Source organism: Papio anubis, chromosome 15, assembly GCF_008728515.1.
Source record: "Papio anubis isolate 15944 chromosome 15, Panubis1.0, whole genome shotgun sequence".
NCBI classification, from domain to species: Eukaryota; Metazoa; Chordata; class Mammalia; order Primates; family Cercopithecidae; genus Papio; species Papio anubis.
Window position 1 is genome coordinate 74,522,241 of NC_044990.1, and position 14,048 is coordinate 74,536,288.

At 36.7% G+C, this 14,048-nt stretch overlaps 1 protein-coding gene across 8 annotated transcripts in view; it reads right to left on the reverse strand.

The window, feature by feature from the left end:
* Positions 1-14,048, reverse strand: part of UGGT2 (UDP-glucose glycoprotein glucosyltransferase 2) — a 274,442-nt gene that overhangs the window by 247,618 nt on the left and 12,776 nt on the right. For all 8 annotated transcript variants that reach the window (XR_002518478.2, XR_002518477.2, XR_002518481.2 and 5 more), the window contains exons 2-4: positions 10,043-10,125; positions 2,272-2,402; positions 1,683-1,795 (exon numbers count right to left, since the gene is read on the reverse strand). Coding sequence is in view for 2 of the 8 variants with exons in the window: in XM_017951367.3 (XP_017806856.1) it covers positions 1,683-1,795; positions 2,272-2,402; positions 10,043-10,125 (327 nt within the window). In the remaining 6 variants the exon portion in view is untranslated. The remainder of the gene's footprint in view (positions 1-1,682; positions 1,796-2,271; positions 2,403-10,042; positions 10,126-14,048) is intronic.

Here is a 14,048-nt window from a genome sequence, read left to right on the forward strand (position 1 = left end):
TGACAATAAATTTTAAACATTACAAAATTTCCTTTAAAAGATGCACTAGGAAAGGAAAAAATATACACTAGTGTTAACAATTTTATAGTGAGTCTAATAATGCCATAAAGGAATAGATAATTCCTATATTAACTCATTCAGAATAAGAATAACATGGCTGCCTAAGTCACTATATGAAAGTACAATGACTGATAAAAATTAAAGATGTCAAATAATTTCAATACATGTACAGTTATTCATTTATTAAAACAGAAACATGAAAACAAAATGAAAGCAATCTAATTCAAAAGCAAATTAAGATAATCTCACACCATTAATAACCAGTAGTTTTCCTCAGAACTGAAAAGAAGGTATAATATTTCAAAGTATTTTGTAATACATTAATATGTCCAATGAGAAAAACCTTGTATCCATCTCAATCAATGAAAAAATAATTGATAAAATAAAGCAATTATTTCTGCCTTTAAGTTTTAAAAGCAGGTATGAACAGAGAAACATATCATGTTATCTGATAAGAGATTCAATACAACACAGATGTAAATTTTTCTTAAATTAACCAATACTTTTAACATAATTCTAACAAGGTTTTTGGGGAACGGGAGCTTGGGGAGGAAAAGGATTCCAATGTTAATTTAAAAACATCAACAAACACAAGGAGCTAAGGCATTCTGGAGGAAAAAGAGCCACAATGAAAAAGAAATCCTCCTGTCAGAAACTGGATAATAAAGCAGTAAATATTAAAACAGTATGACACTACTATAAGAAATACATAATGGAGCAGAACACAGAGCTACGAAATAGACCATAATATAAATATAATGAATACAACTGACTAGCTACCTGAGGAAAAAAATCTGGTTGGATTCTACCTTTTGATGAAAATAAATTACAGATAGATTAAAAGTTTAATGTAAAATAAAAGGAAAAACTTTAAGAAAGCTACAGAAATAATTAGTAAAATCTTCCAATCAGGTTCGGGAAAAACTGTTAGTATAAAAACAATATAGAAGTCACATTCACAGGAAAATTCGGCTACATAAAAATAGAAGCCTTTTGTATATTAAAATCAATACAAGTATAAGAAAATGTTAGAAATGGTTTAACAAGTGAGAAGTATTAATATGCATAAATATATATTACTGTTTAATAGAGCTCTTTCAAAATTAATGAAACTACTTTATTACTTTTTAAATTATAATCAGGCAATAAAAATATACTGGTAGTATTACTCTAAAAAATCACTAATAAATTAATAATTTACTTCTGATTTGCCATTTTTTAATTAAATACTTTCAAAAAAGCAAAAAAAAAAAAGTTTTGTATATAGGAAGCAACCGTATCTATTGTTTTGATTACTTTGTTATTCCCCAGGTATATATTCAGTTTATATTTAAAGAGATATAAACCAAATACATTCATAGTTTTGCATGTTTATTTCAAAAAACAAGTTATGCTTATATGAAACATTTCATATATTTTATGTTATTTTGGCACAATTTATATGCTAAAATCAAAAGCTAATCAAGACAAAACATTCTCAGATATATTAAGGTTTTCAATACAAATCACATTCTTGAATATACAATGTCTTAGAATATTAAATTTTTTATTATAAGAAGTTTCTGCTATTGAACTGTCCTCTTTATAACCACTTCTTTCATTATAGGCTATTATTAATTTACCTTGAAGCAGCTTTCTTCAGCAGCTTTTTAATCTCATTAATTTTACAGGTGTGCTTCTTATGGATAACCACAAATGCATTACAACCATCTGGTGGTGGCTCATCAGCTGCAATCTAAGATTTCAAAGATTATATTTAGCTACAGTAGTTGATAATTACAATACGATTTTAAAACCCTCACACATTACTTTGATTAAAATAACTCATCAACTACTATTAAGTTATTGCTCCAATTAAAGTGAAAAACATCTATATGTATGCAGAATCTAAGAAATATTTTAATAAAATCAACTTTATCCTAGGAAAGGCATGCTTCAAAGTTATTGAAAAAATTCTATTAAAATTTTTATGATACTTCATTTCAATGATTTGTCCCCATAATTTCCTTATCCCAAATAACTATAAAAATTACAGAATATATTCAGTTACATTATAATAAATGACAACAATAATAATATAATCAATGATAGGCTATGGAACCAACTATAAACTTGTAGATCATTTTGAACTAAAGATGTTCATATTAAAGAGCTCTATGTACATTGCTAGCATGCCTCTTTGTCCAATACAGTTTGGATATTTTTACACACCTGCTGAAACATCTGAATAGCTGGGGAGTATGCCCTTATAGAGAAAGCAAACTTTAAGAGGTTGATGTGTAAATTGTCTAGAAACTGTCCAGCTTTCTTCAGGATTAAGTTGTAATAAGAATAATCTGATTCTACAAAAAGAAGTCAAAAGAAAATAATGTTAGTATTTTATACACTACACATTGGCACATCTTCCACTGTAAAGCTAACTTAATGTCATATAATCATATCTGAAGTTTGGTTATGGATAATGCTAGAGAAAAATGGAAAAACCAAGATCTCAGTTCTATAATCAACTTCATTTTGGATCTTCCAGTAATGTCCAAGTAATCAACATGAGACCAGGTAAAAATAATCTTGCCATTAAAATCTATTTGGAAACACCAGCATTTCAGACCAACTTACTCCAAAGTTGTGGGGTTATATTACAAGGATAAGATATAAGTTCTACCTACAAGGTGGAAATTAAGAACAGCAGAAAAGTTATAGAATATGATTGTTAATGAATTTTAAAGTATCTATATGAATCAATTCTACTGAGATTTAGTGCCGATAGCCAAGTATAATTAGTGTATCCAGAATACTTTTAGGAGACAAAATTTGAACCAGGTCTTCAAAAGTAAATGTCATCTTGTCTGGAACTTGAACAAACTAACCTGAGCTGCAAGTTGCCTACTATAAACCCTATTCAAAGATCTCAAAGACACAAAGGAGAAGGAGGGATCCTAGAATTTAATTTAAAATTCTCCAACACCCCTGGGGAGACAGAGATCACTTGAATGGGAGAAGGCAGAAAAGTGCAGCTTAGAGCTGAAGAAGACCTGGTGGCACTAACGGGGATAAGCAGGGGTGGGAAGAACTCTCTGTGCCCCTTTCCTTTCTCTACTCTTCTCTAGGTATAATCACCGACTGCATTGTGTCAGAAAACTGTAATGCATTCCAGGGCCAGCCAGAGATGGTAAGGTACTAATAGGGCAGCTCTGGAGTCCATTCGGGACAGGCATCCACAGAGGCTGGCCTCTAGACATTCTCCGATAATGTATTCTCCTCTACGTCCTGGCACTGGGTTATCAAGTGACGGACATTTCTCCCACAAAAGAACAGAGTTGGGGTAGATGAAGAGCAGTTCCCTGTGGATATCTGATGTGAGAGGGATAACAAGAAGAATGTGGTTAAACCAGATTGCAACACCAGATACTCTCTTTCCGAGAGGAGGAAAAGGATGTTCTGACCGGAAGGAGACATTTTGGGGTTGGCTGGGAGACTGAGTTGTTTGCTGATTGTGACAATGTTTACTATTTGCTCCAAAAGTGCTGGGTCCTTGACCCTCAGTTCCTCTCTTTACCACAACCCATTCAGGATACAGGTGTTACTTGGCCCTCCAAGTTGTCCTCTGGGAACTGAGGCTCAGGCAACCAGTGCAAATATGTGGACACTGTGGTTATTGCTTTTGTTATATGAAATAAAGCCTTCTGTCTCTGAATCAGGGGTCTCAGGTCTTCTGTCAGCATCCATGAAACTAATCTGTCATCTTTGCAAATAGGGTAACATCTCAGACCCTTCACAGTACTTGACAGATCTGACAACAAAATGGAATGCTGACAAGATACGTGGATTTCTGGAGAATAAAAGGCCCAGTCCTATGGTCCAATTAATAGCATTTGAGGAGAGTGCTTGAGAAGTAACAATGGACATTCTGACAAAACTGTACCGTCAATCAGGTAATGAGTCATCTTAATTTTGCTGCCTATTAATGAAGAGAAGAAGAAGAAAGGGTTATAGGCCAAGGGAAATAAGTTCAAAAATATCTCCCAAACAATGTCTTAGTGGCATCTTATGACTAAATTCCTCCTATAGTCCATCTTGCCAATATTAGATCCTTTCAAAGATGACAATAAAAAGTCTCAGAGTTTAGTTCGATAGGTCCTGGCTGATATAAAGAAGCTATGAATCACTCAGGAGATTTCCTCTGGTCAGTTATAAAGTCTTTCAGCTCTGATCCAAGAGTCTTATGTTGTCCATCTGATTCCTGAAACTGTGGCAAGCTAAGTTTTTAGCTTGCAAACAGGGTAAAAATTCCAGCCCCTTCACAGCTCTTGACAAAAAGCTCAGAAATGAGATGACCAAAAAAAGAGGGAGATATGAGAAGTTTTCTGAAAGAATACAAATAAGAACTAGAAAGAAAATAATACTAGAAAACACAAACTAAATTAGAAGGAGCACAAGAGTAAACAGACACCATGGAAAACAGAGTAGGAGAAACAGAATACACAGAGGAAAAGTGATAAAAGTGAAACAAATAAAAAGGAGAGAAGGGAAAAATGACTTGAGAGTAAATGACAAACACAGAAGTCAGGCAAAGTAGATTAATATGTGTGTATTTGTAGACCCTAAGGCAGAAAAATCAAGTAAATGGAACAGAATAATTAAAGAAAACTATAATTCAAGAAAACCTTCCAGAATTAAAAAGAGTAATGAACTTACATCCCTAAAACAAAAAAAGACACAGAATGATCAGCATTGCAACATTCTCTAGTTTAAATAAAAAACAAAAATAAAAAAAAACCTCTGGGACTCTAAAGTTAAAAATCAGAAGTTTAGAATTCACACATGAACAATTAAGTACGTGAAGAACTCGAGGGCTATTTCTCCAAGAGTTATTCATGAGGCATCAACCAGAGAGCAAACTTTATATAACCAAGAAATAATTGGAGAAATTGCAGCATAAAGTCTGATTGTGAGCTCTATACCATCTCTAGATCAATTCACAAAAAAAGTCATTTAAAAGTATTTGTATAATTGTTTAAATTTGGTGCCTCTTATTAAGCTATAAACCATGAAGGAAAGCATCTTTTCTATCATAGTTTTTCAACTGTACATTTCTACACCTGGCACACAAAATAGGCATTCAATAAATTTCTTTAATATTTAATAGATATTATAAATAAGCTTCTTCATTCTAAACAACATTTTCCTAATCCAGCAACTTTAAACAGTTGACATATGAGAATAAGCATTGGCTCTTTCACTCTTACTTCTTTAACAAACTATAGATGATTTCTCAGAACTTGGGAGAAACGGTGAGTTTTCCTCCAAGAATCAAAAAATAATGCAAATAAGATTCGCGTTCAACAGTAAAAACAAAATAGAAAATAAATATTATTTTTTAAAATATTCTTAAAAATACATTACACTTACAAGGACAGCAACAAAATAAAAATTAATGTAATAACATCTAAAATATGACTACATCAGTCAAAGGATTGGTCAACCATGAAAGCAGAGAAAAGTCAAAAGAAATGTGAGTAGTGCCTGACAACAGATACCAAATTTTGTCAAGGTCACCATCAAGGTTGCCCCTTATGTAATAGTGAATGTAGGATTCAGGAGTTTATAGAAAGTAAACTTTTATAATTTAGATATAACAAGCAAGATCATCTCTATTATGAAATGGATGCATTGGGCTATGTTGGCTGATTTGTTAAATAACTAAATCCATGCTCACCAACTAAAACTACCCCTTCAATATTCTCTGCCTTTATCTTTAACCTCAGTTTTTACTCAATTTTTGACTACTGGCACCTAATATTCAAAAATCATTCTTATTAAAAAAAAATAAACAGCAGCTTCCACAGCCAGCTACTGACTCATCTTATTCCCTTCATAGTCAAAGGTTTTAAAAGATTTAACAACACGTAGCTCTACGGGAAGGGGACATTTTGGGGGTGGAGACTGGGTTATTTGCTGATTGTGACAATTTGACAAGAAGCTCAGAAATTAGATGACCAAATAACAAAGAGATATATAAAGCTCTACTCACATCTTAACTTACTGAAGTCTTGATTTCTTTTTTTTTTTTTTTTTTTTTTGAGACGGAGTCTCGCGCTGTCGCCCAGGCTGGAGTGCAGTGGCGCGATCTCGGCTCACTGCAAGCTCCGCCTCCCGGGTTCACGCCATTCTTCTGCCTCAGCCTCCTGAGTAGCTGGGACTACAGGCGCCCACCACCGCGCCCGGCTAATTTTTTGTATTTTTAGTAGAGACGGGGTTTCACTGTGGTCTCGATCTCCTGACCTTGTGATCCGCCCGCCTCGGCCTCCCAAAGTGCTGGGATTACAGGCGTGAGCCACCGTGCCCGGCCAAGTCTTGATTTCTATACCAGTGAAATGGTTCTCACCAAAGGCACTAATAATTTCTCTATTGTTAAAAGTAGTAGGTGCAGTATTTGATAACATCAATCACTTACAACTTAATATTCTCCTGGTTTTCATGATCTCATACTTTTACAGGATTTCAGCTACCACTAGAGGTACTCTTCCTTAGTCTCTATTGTGTGCTGTTCTTCTTATCAGATTCCCTTAAACATTGCTGTTCTCAGGGTTCTGCCATTGGGCACTATTTTATTCTCATTCTGTACCTTCTCCCTATAACTTAAATTACCATTTTTCATGTTGATCACTCTGAAATCCTACCCTTTATCCTAGAATTTTTTTTTAATCTAGATCTCTACTCATATATCAGCTTATCGATACACTTCTATTTTGATATTTCACACGCATTTCAAATGTGGCACATCCAAACTCCAATTACATTCTTCCCCCAAATCTGGTTCTTGGGTAAAAGTAACTACGTTAGAAAGTCTTAACATTTTTTGAAAATTTCTTCCATTAATAAAATACAAAAACAGCTTTATTTGTGTAAAAACCACTAAAATCTTCAAGGACTTTGAAAATGACATTGTTATACGCTGAGCAGCATGTGAAGTAAAAATAAACAGAGATTTTGAAATCAGATAAATATTGGATGACATTTCTCACCTCACAAAACTACGTAGGTTAACTAATATGCCACTTGAATCTTGAAGCATCAATAAATACGTAAGTCTGGCAGAACCACATAAATTTTTTTAAACAGGCAATTCAATGCTTAAAAAGTCTTAATTTGCTGGCATATAATATGAAGTGATTGCATTAAATGGTATAAAACTAGTACTTGAATTCAAAAAGTTAAATGTTCAATATTTACAATTTTTTTAGGTGGGTGGATCACCAAGACTTACTATTTAGTAAAGAGTATTTAGAAGGTCTCATGGAGATTCAACAACCTAAATTATTACAAGTAACAGAGGATTATTAAATGTTTCCTCTAAGATGTCTTGAAAACAAATTCAGTAAAATCTGTTCATTAATATATTTCTCATTTGTACCATTCTTTTCCACACTTAACAAGGTCAGCAATAATATCACCACATGCATTAGACTCTGCCATTATAAATAAAGCCAACAGAATTATATTTTCAGAGTTAGTAATTTTTTTTTTTTGAGTCAGAGTCTCACTCTGTTGCCCAGGCTACAGTCCAGAGGTGTGATCTCGGCTCACTGCAGCCTACACCTCCAGGGTTCAAGTGAGTCTTGTGCCTCAGCCTCCCAAGTAGCTGGATTATAGGCCTGCACCACCATGCCCAGCTAATTTTTGTATTTTCAGTAGAGACAAGGTTTCACAGTGTTGACCGGGCTGATCTCGAACTCCTGGCCTCAAGTGATCTGCCCACCTTAGCCTTCCAAAGTGCTGGGATTACGGGTGTGAGCCACTGTGCCCCATCAGTAATTCTTACTTTAATACAATTTAGGTTCAACCCTGAAAACACCTGACCTCCTTCAATATACACTTGATGTAGAGTTTAGGTACTCCTGAGCTTATATTCCAACTTGTTAATGATCTGCCACCAGATTGTCCAGGTATATCATTTCATTTAGGTACAAAAATATGCTGATATAAGTAACTTAAAATGAATTTGAAATTTACAGGAGTAATTTTTAGGATTGCTTCTCCAATAAAAAATAGTACTGAATAAGGCCAAAAAGCATGTACTGAGAACAACATATATGGGACAGACATATTGAGGATTTTAGGTGAGAGTTCCTCCACACATTCCATCCCGGTCTCTTCTACTTGTTTTGTGCTCCCTACTACCTGACTAAATCTCATCATTCAAACTCAGCTCCAGCATTCACCACTGAAAATGCTGTCTTGCTCTCTCTGGAACACTGACTAGGTTCCTCTTTTATGTGTTTTCATGTTATGCACACCCCAATTAAAGCTCTTATCACCTAATAGTGTACATCACTGTTTTGCTGTCTCCTTCACTATATCATGAAGTCCTGAGGATGTAGATCACATTTATTCATCTTTATATTCCCATCATCTAAAGTACCACCAGCATTTCTCATATAAAAATAATTTTTTCAGGAAAAAATTTTGAAAGGAAAAATTATTTGCTTTGGAAATATTTCAGTTTAAAATGTTATTAAAAGCATGTCTGATCTCTTTATTTTTAAAATCTACTTTGTGAAATCACAAAATCACTGAACTTCAAGGCTACCTGAGCCAAACAGGCTTCAGTAAATGAGCATTTAAAACATCTGAAACTACAGTTTATCTTACATTTACACTCAGGAACAAAATAATAAACTATTTAAATCACCAACAGAAGATCTCTCTACATCTAAATGGCTAAAGATTTTACCCTTAAGGGATTCCAAATTCATGTCATCTATTCTAGTCCCTGCAGAGATAGGAAAATAATAATTCTTTCTTTACAATAATTAACCCCTTAGCCTCTGCTGTTAAAATCTCATTTCAATACCTTTAATCCACTGACCTACCCTAAGAAAAACAATAAACACTTTTCAATTCTGAGGAAGATATATGTATATATAGGTATAAATTCTCATATACATATAAAAACAGAAATTACTATTTTACAGATAGTGAAATGAGAGCATATTAATTACCTTTCTGAGGGTAAGTATTAAAAGTTTCTTTAATGGGTTAAGAGTCAAAGTATTCCACCAATCAAAACACAATATACATATCAGTATACATTTGTCCAAACTCATAGAATGTGTAACAACAAGAGTGAACCCTAATGCAAACTATGGACCTTGGGTAATAAGGATCTGTTAAGATAGGTTCATCAACAGATACACATGTACCACACTAGTGAGGGATGTTGGTAACAAGGGAGGCTATTTATGTGTAGGGGAAGGGGGCATATAGGAAATCTGTACTTTCTGTCCAATTTTACTATGAACTTACAACTATTCTAAAAACAAATTAAGTCTACTTTTAAAAAAGAAAAAATGTGCTATTACTAGACACAAAATTATTATTTCAAAGAATTCTAGGTAAAAAGATAACTGTATCTTAACAATTTTTTGCAGGGGGAGACAAGGTCTCTCTCTGTCACTCAGGTTGGAGTGCAGTGGTACGAACACAGCTCAAACTCCTGGGATCAAGTGATCCTCCACCTCTGCCTCGCAAAATGCTGGGATTACAGGTGTGAGCCACCACACCTGGCCAATTTATTTTATTTTTTTATTTTTCTTTTTTAGAAACAGGGTCTTGCTATACTGCCCAGGCTAGTCTCTGACTCCTGGGCTCAAGCAATTCACTGGCCCTGGGCCTTCGAAGTAGCTGCTACTACAGATGCACACCACCATGCCCAGCTAACAATTCTGATCTATTCTTGATGAGAATGCAATACCCAAACATGACTAATTATAAGAGGTATCTTATCATAAAGTATTAAAACCTTATATTTGGAAACAGATGCTTAGAATGGTATCTATTAAAACATATTTTCAAATTTAATGTTAGATTTACTAACCCAGTGAAGTATTCACACTTAAGCATTACCATTAAAAAATAATAAACATTACAATATGTGTACATAAATACAAATCTTACAAGTTAAATTTTACACACCACCTACCTGTTTGCTTATAAATTGCTAATTCTTGCACAGTTTCCAAAAACTGCCAAAATTTTTCATTACTTTCTTCCGCCATAAATTCACTATTAAAAAATAGAAGTAATCAGTTAGTAGACGGAATTTAAAATGGTTTAGATACTATAAACTATACTCAAGAACCAAATTATATCTACAGCAAAAACAAAAACCCCTAAAAATTAATGTCAAATTACTAATTTCCATTTACTATAACACTGGAAAAAATATACACTGATAATTCTTACCTGAGATATCATTCTCAACTATAAACATATACTCATATCAGGAAAAGGCTTCATGAGAAATTACTTCTGGCTTTTCCTTGTTCTTAGCAACAACTAAAAAATTGACAGTTATTCTATCTTGCCATATTAAATGCCACTGAGAAATACAAGAATGATAATTAAGAGAGAACATTATATAAAGGTAAAAAGTAGAAAAAAAAAGACCACCTGTTTTACATAAACAAAAATTGGTTCTATAAATATTTTACAGAAGTTATATTATCTATTGCCTTTACTTAATTGTGTAGAAAATCTTTTTTATTATTTAAAACAGAAAAGATCTTAATTTTAAAGATAGGAAATCAGTGTATTGCACAATGTCTTTGGCCATAGAGCCCAATGAAATTTCCATGGTATATAAGAAAAAATAGCCAAAGCCATTTAAAGCCTTTTAGAAATAATGAAATAAACGAAAGATTTAGTTCTGCACAGATCAAAACACTAGAGAGCTAAAACAAATAGGGTGAACTATTTAAGCTAGAAACAAAACAGCCACCAAACAGATGGTGCTGATTATCTGTTATTGCCCACCTTATCTTCCTCCCTAGCCTTAGTAAACTTAAACTAATGCTTAAAATAAAAGGAAAGTATTAAGGACACCCACAACGCATACAGAGATTAACTAATTCTTATGAGTCTGACATGGCCACTAAAAAGGAAAAAGGAAGTGAGAAAGACTGATTAATTCATCAACATAAAAACAACAAGCATAGGAATTTAGAGTAATAAGTAACTTCTAGGAATTTAGAATAAGTAACTTCAAATCAACTCTTGCTATTAATGGCACCAAATCAATGACTTGAAAAAGAAAAAACGAAAAAACAGGAAAGCTAAAAGCAGAGGAAACAACGGAACACACTAAATAGGACAATGAACTGAAAAAGACAGATGGTACAATACCTTAAGTAGGGAGAAAGGCTTAACTGATTTGACCAAACAGTTGCAGACATGCTCATATACTGTGCAACCATAGGTAAAAGACTAGTTCCAAGTACCAAAATCTGTACATCTACCTAAGTCTGATCCTTCTAAGTGATCGCCTTAAGAAAGTGTTCCAGCTAACAAGGGAAGTGAAGTACCTCTTCAAGGAGAACTACAAACCGCTGCTCAAGGAAATCAGCGACGACACAAATGGAAAAACATTCCATGCTCATGGATAGAAGAATTGATTTTGTGAAAATGGCCATACTGCCCAAAGTAATTTATAGATTCAATGCTATTCTCGTTAAACTGATGGCAGCAGTGACCCGTCTAGAGTGGCTGCTGCAAAAACGCCAGCTGCAGCAAGGGAGACATGGCCAGGGTTGTGTATTCCATGGAGCTGGTGGGAGCAGGGAACAGGTGAAAAGTCCCATCCCCTTCTGAGCTGGCAGGGTGGAAGGCCCGCACTTCCCAGGCACAGCTGTCCAGACCTGGACATCCCTGTGCTCTTGGGGACTGGAGGCAGGTAGGAGTCCACGCCTCCTACTGAGTTGGCTGAGTGGGAGCCCCGCACTCCCTGGGTGCAGCTGCAACCACCCACCTGCAGCTGTGGACCCAGGAATCCCTGCACTCTTAGGGGTCTGAAAAGCCCCCTGTACACCACAGGCTCAAAAGTGCCTGCTCCTGCTGCCTGGCCTCTCCCTGCTCCCGACCCCTGCTCCAATTGTGGAACAAAGTTGCGCCTGAGCCCAGAAGCTGTCACAACCCAGCTGGGTGTGCATGTGTTTGGGGTAGTGCTGACATGCCAGCCCCCTACCACCTCAGCCCCCGCCAGACTTTGGGCACCAATGGGCATGGGAGGGAGGCCGAGATGGGTCTGGGGACAGCTTGGCACAGGCCTGAAAGTACACCATGATGCAAATACCCTGGGTGCCATGGACACAGTAGATGGCAGGTTAATGGTGGCAGGGAGCAGATGGGCAAAATGGGATGGGTGCCCGGTGAAGCCTCACCTTCAAGCTAAGGACAACCTGAAGCCTGGGGGCTGGGCTACCTGTTCCACAGACTGGAGTGAGAATTTACGATGTTTTATTCTGGGCCTACCCAGGGCCTCCCAAGGACCAATCAGCACACATTTCCTCCCCTCTGAAGCCCATAAAAACCCCAGACTCAGCCAAACTCAGGCAGATGATGGGATGACCTGCCTGTGGATAGGAGCTACCCATTCCAGGTGTCCTCTCCCAGACATCAGGACGACGTGACTGCAGGTAGAAGCTAGCCACTCCATTTCTCCTCTCTGCTGAGGGCTGCAGACTCAACAGAATGACCTGCCTGTGAAAAGGAGCTACCCACTCCAGGTCTCCTCTCTAGCGACAGCTGCACTCATCAGAATGACCTGACAGCAGAAAGGAGTTACCAACTTCAGTTCTCCTGAGAGCTGTACTGCTTCTCAATAAAGCACCTCTTTGCCTTGCTTACCTTCCAGTTGTCTACATACCTCATTCTTTCTGAACATGCAACAAGAACTCGGAACCCACCAAATGGCAGGACTGAAAGAGCTGAAACACAAACAGGGCTGAAACACAAACAGGGCTGAAACACAAACAGGGCTGAAAAACAGGGCTGAAACACGCACCCCACTCACTACATTGCAGGCAACGAAAAGGAGAGAAGAGCTGCACCCCTTCGGAGAGCCCAGACCTACAGGCTCCGTGAGCCAGAGCTGTGACACTCTCTTTGGGGTTGTGTAGTTCCTGGTATCTCCAAGCTTCCAGGTGCCATTGCATTCCACAGTGCCTGCAGTGGAAGCCACCTGCAGTATGTCTGGTCGAGCCACAGTCTTGTACAAAGCGGGCGCCTATGCAAGTACCCAGAGCTGCCCACCCCACTGCAGCCGGCATTCCTGGCTGTGCGCAGTGGCCGGACCCTGTGCTTGCTCACACACTCATCGCCACCCTGCACCTGGCTCGCCCTTGGCAGGCGTGGGATCCAGGCCAGTAGCACAAGCTGAGCATAGCCTGCCGGGTCGAGTGGACAAAGCGAGCACAATAGGCCTGAGCAAAACTCAGGCAAAGGTGCTACCAGCCATAGAGGTTTCCGGCTGGCAAAGCGAAAACCTTTATCACAGGATCCTTATCCTGTAACAAAACTACCATTGACAATCTTCACAGAATTAGAAAAAAATGAGAAAGAGCCCAAATAGCCAAGACAACCCTCAGCAAAAAGAACAAAGCTAGAGGCATCATGCTACCCAACTTCAACCTATACTACAAGGTTACAGTAACCAATACAGGATGGTCCTGGTACAAGGACATACACATGGATCAATGGAACAGAATAGAGAACTCAGAAATAAGACTGCACACCTACAAGCATCTGATCTTTGATAAATCTGACAAAAACAAGCAATGAAAGAATTCCCTATTTAATAAATGGTTCTGGGAGAACTGGCTAGCCATATGCAGAAAACTGAAACTGGACCCCTTCCTTATACAAAAATTAACTCAAGATGAATTAGACTTAAACGTAAAACCTAAAATTATAAAAACCCTATAAGAAAATCTAAGCAATACAATTCAGGACACAGACATGAGCAACGATTTCATGATGAAAATGCCAAGAGCAACTGCAACAAAAGCAAAAATTGACAAATGGAATCTAAGCTAAAGAGTTTCTGCACAACAAAAACTATCATCAGAGTGAACAGACAACCTACAGAATGGGAGAAAATTTCTGCAATATATCCATCTGACAAAGGTCTAATATGCAAAATCCACAATATG